This window comes from Nematolebias whitei, chromosome 15, assembly GCF_014905685.2.
Source record: "Nematolebias whitei isolate Nwh7 chromosome 15, NemWhi1, whole genome shotgun sequence".
Taxonomy (NCBI): domain Eukaryota; kingdom Metazoa; phylum Chordata; class Actinopteri; order Cyprinodontiformes; family Rivulidae; genus Nematolebias; species Nematolebias whitei.
In genome coordinates this window covers 37272604-37277198 of record NC_056512.1, presented here as the reverse complement: position 1 = coordinate 37277198, position 4595 = coordinate 37272604, and the positions used below count along the sequence as shown (strand labels likewise).

At 40.2% G+C, this 4595-nt stretch overlaps 1 protein-coding gene across 1 annotated transcript in view; it reads left to right on the top strand.

Annotated features, from left to right (window-relative positions):
- flr (fleer) overlaps positions 1–4377 on the top strand; it is a 25545-nt gene extending 21168 nt beyond the window's left edge. Inside the window, exons 17-19 of the mRNA XM_037688450.1 lie at positions 378–456; positions 3963–4092; positions 4188–4377. Coding sequence (XP_037544378.1) covers positions 378–456; positions 3963–4092; positions 4188–4324 — 346 coding nt within the window. The 3' untranslated portion in view covers positions 4325–4377. The remainder of the gene's footprint in view (positions 1–377; positions 457–3962; positions 4093–4187) is intronic.
- Positions 4378–4595: the final 218 nt, after the last annotated feature.

The following is a 4595-nucleotide window of genomic DNA, read 5'->3' as shown; positions in this document are numbered from 1 at the left end:
GACTAATTAACCTGGTGAGTGACTGAGACTAATTAACCTGGTGATTGACTGAGACTAATTAACCTGTTGATTGACTGAGTCTAGTTAACCTGTTGATTCTTAACCTGGTCATATTGTGAGTCAGACTCCACTGCATTGGACTCCCTTCAGCTGTTTTTTTTTTTTTTTTTTTTTTTCGGTTATGAAAACCCTTCAAAACTCAATTGAAACTTTTTTAGTCTTGAGGAACTTAGGAGGTCAACTTTGTTTTAGGAAACATTCTGCCTCAGTTTAAAGGAAATAATTTGTGCATAAAGGTAAATATTAAACACAAAATCTTCACTAGTTGGAGGCAACTTCTCATTAAAACAAGCTCTAAAATGGTTTATTGGTTTCAGGACGCTGTATTGTGCCAAAGGAAATTACGACTTCGGCATTTCTCGAGTCATCAAGAGCCTGGAGCCGTACAATAAGAAGGTTTTTACTTTTCACTTTGTTGTTTTTTTTTTTTTTTTACACAAACAGAAAAGTCTACTGTCAATTAACCCCTAAATAAAATTTGAATTCAATTTAACATAATTGCATTGTCCATACCATTCTATGAAATGGAGCCTTGTCTTTGCCATCTCAAGGTCAAGGCCAAAGTTTTTTTTATTGTCATTCGCCTCACATGTGGTACATGTGATGAAACGAAATTGTGTGCACAGGGTCCCAGTTACATCCAACAAACGTATTAATTGTAAAAGAACAACTGTAATAAGATCTAAGATATGAACTAAGAAATATGCTAAGTTAAAAATACACTAAACACTTAATAGTGCAAAAACTATGCTGAACAACAGGGAAGATAAGAGAAGTCTGAGATTGTCATCACTGTACAGTATGTTCTCATGCAATGGCAAAATTAGTTCTCTGCATTTGACCCATCGCACCTGCGATACACCCAGGTGGGGCAGTGGGCAGCTATGTGGGCGGCCGGGGAGCAGTTAGGGATTGGGTGTCTTGCTCTGAGACACTATACTATGACATGTGGGCATGGCTGGGGATCGAACCTGGGACTTTGGGGTCCCAGGTCGGCTGCCCTTCCTCTAACCCATCTCAGCCCCCAGCAGCACTATTAGTCTGTGAGCAAATGAGTATGAATGAACACAGCAGCATGAGATCAGCAGCATGGATAGTCAGCTCATCTGTCTCATACATATGACACAAACGTTAAAAATGCATTGAAACATTTAAAAATAATTGTTAGAACATTCATAAATTGCACGATGCATTAACCCATAAGACGAATGGTTTGTCATGTGAGGCTACGTTTAAAGGGGACCTGTTAAGGACAATCACAGCAGAGGGAACAAAGAACTTTTTGACCCATCGGTCTTTGTTAGCGGAATCGTCAGTCTTGTGCCTGATGGAAGCAGCTTGAATAATAGTCACAGTGGATGACTTGGGTCAATGGACGGCCTTTATTCCAGGACCTGACTATACAGGTCTGTAAGTTGCATTTGTTGATGACCCAGTTACTTTACTAGTTCTTTTGACCACTTGGGACAATTTGTTCAACAGACTTTTTGTTGCTTCTAGTTCTTTATTTGACACAGTTACTAATGGAAAATCATCCACTTCTCCTAAAAGTCAAACTTCTACAAACCATATCTCTCCTACAAAGTCAATCTTCAGAAAATCACATATTTTTATTTTACCCATTCTCAGTTAGTGAGGTAAATAAACTGTTAAAAGGTCTTGACCCTAAAAAATCTGCAGGACCAGATGAACTTCTACCTTATTTCTTAAGGCTGGCCGCTCATATCATCACAGTTCCTGTCACCCACACCTGTCCATAAGCCAAAACTTCATTCCAGATGCTCAGAAAACAGCCTTTGTTCTTCCTTTGCTGAAGGGAGGTGACCCCACCTCACTGAACAACTATCGACCAATCTCTAAACTCTGCATTTTAGCCAAGGTTTTTGAAAAACTGATAAACTCTCAAATTAAAAATTATCTGAACTCATTTAACATCTTACCTCCACATCAATCTGGTTTCAGGAAACAACACAGCACAATGACTGCTTCACTGAAGGTTCTTAATTACTTTGTTGAAGCACTGGATGCTAAGGATTATTGTGCTGCACTTTTCTTAGACCTGTCTAAAGCTTTTGACACTGTGGATCATGACATCTGTGTCATAAGCTCTCAGAAATTGGTTCAACCTGAAGTTAAACTCATTCTCAACCTGAAGTTAAACTGATCCTGAACCTGACGATAAACTCATCCTGAACCTGACAACAAACTCATCCTGAACCTGAAGTTAAACTGCTCCTGAACATGACGATAAACTGATCCTGAGCCTGAAGTTGAACTGATCCTGAACCTGACGTTAAACTGAACCTGACGTTAAACTGATCTCGAACTGATGTTTAACTGATCACTGATGTTTAACTCATCCTGAACCTGAAGTCAAACTGATCCTGAACCTAAACTGATCCTGAACCTGACAATAGACTAAACTTGAACCTGAAGTCAAACTGATCATGAACTTGATGATAAACTGATCCTGAACCTGAAGTTAAACTGCTCCTGAATCTGACAATAAACTTATACAGAATCTGAAGTTAAACCCATCCTGAACCTGAAGTTAAACTGATCCTCAATCTGAAGTTAAACTGATCCTAATCCTGTCGTTAAACTAATCCTGAACTCATGTTTTACTAATCCTGAACCTGAAGTTAAACTGATCCTGAACCTGAACTGATCCTGATGAAGCTGAAGTTAAACTGAACCTGAACCTGACGTTAAACTAATCCTAAACCTGACGTTAAACTGAACCTGACGTTAAACTGATTCTGGAGCTGACGATTGATCCAGAATCTGACGTTAAACTGATCCTGAACTGATCCTGATGAACCTGAAGTTGAACTGAACCTGAAGTTAAACTGACCCTGAACCTGACGTTAAACTAATCCTAAACCTGATGTTAAACTGAACCTGACGTTAAACTGATTCTGGAGCTGACGATTGATCCAGAATCTGACGTTAAACTGATCCTGAACCTGAACTGATCCTGATTAACCTGAAGTTAAACTGACCCTGAACCTGACGTTAAACTGATCCTGAACCTGAAGTTAAACTGATCCCGAACACGACGATAAACTGATCCTGAATATGAAGTTACACTAATCCTGAACCTGATGATAAACTGATCCTGAACCTGACGTTAAACTGATCCTTATTCTGAATTGAACTGATCCTGAACCTGATAAAGTGATCCCAAACATGATGATAAACTGATCCTGAATCTGAAGTTAAACTTATCTTCAACCTGACGATGAACTGATTCTGAACCTGACATTAAACTGATTCTGAACCTGAAGTTAAACTGATCCTGAACCTGACATTAAACTGATCTTGAACCAGAAGTTAAAGTGATCCTGAAGTTAAATTGATCCTGAACCTCACTATAAACCGATCCTAAGTATGAAGTTAAACTGATCCTTTACCTGAAGTCAAACTGAACCTTACGAGTATGCTTCCTTTTTTTTTTTTTTTTTACTTCATCAGAGTATACAGATGTGAAAGTGTCTCAGGTACTCGGGTGGTTAAATGACAACAGTTCGATGTTCATAAAAACTGATTTTTTTTTTCTGCGATAATTATCATTCTTAAAAGACTCAATCCCAGTCCAGTTTGTCCTAAAGGGCCCTGAGACTGAGCTGCTTTCTGTAGGACCTTTGGTCTGTCACATCAGTTGGCTGTGGCTGCAGCTGAGTCCACTGAACCTCAACCGAGGACACAAACCGTCTCCCTCACAGCGAGAACCAAACAGACCTAAGGAAAGTGGACCCTGGAGGCGCTCTGAGCAGCTTCTGACCTCCTGATCTCTGGTTTATTTCCATACAGATTCCTGGAGCTTTGTTCAAAAATAAACATGAAATGTTTTTATGTAAAATGGACACGTGGAAAAACACGGTTTTTGTTTGTGTCTTTAGTTGGGGACGGACACGTGGTTCTACGCCAAGCGCTGTTTCCTGTCTCTGCTGGAGAACATGTCCAAACACATGATCATGTTGCGGGACGCCGTGGTCCAGGAGTGTCTTCAGTTTTTGGAGCACTGTGAGGGTGAGTCACAGAGACACAACCGTCCTCTGCACGACAAATAAACTGACCTTTGACCTTTCACACATTGAGTTGTTGTCCTCCACGTCTCCCGACAGTTTATGGAAAGGAGGTCTCGGCCTTCATCGAGCAGCCCCTGGAGGAGATCCAGACCCACCAAGGGAGGAACACTGTGACCTACGAGGCTCGGCTGCTCAAGTCCCTGTTCTACGAGGTGACTGGCTGGGACAAGTGAGACTTTTGAGACACAGAGACAAGTTTGTCTCCAGGCAGCTTGTAACAGTAAAACGAGTCGTCAGATGTTCTTCAGATGCTCGTCAGGTTTTATTTGATTCATTGAAAACATTTTGTTTCTTCTGCTCTCATGTTTGAACTCGTTTAGTTTTGTGGAAACTGGATGTTTATTTCATGAACAAAATGTTGTTTACAGAAACTGAACAGCTGTAACTAAATGTAAATAAATACAGACGTCTCCTCCTTGACTTGAATGATATCAAATAAAGTGA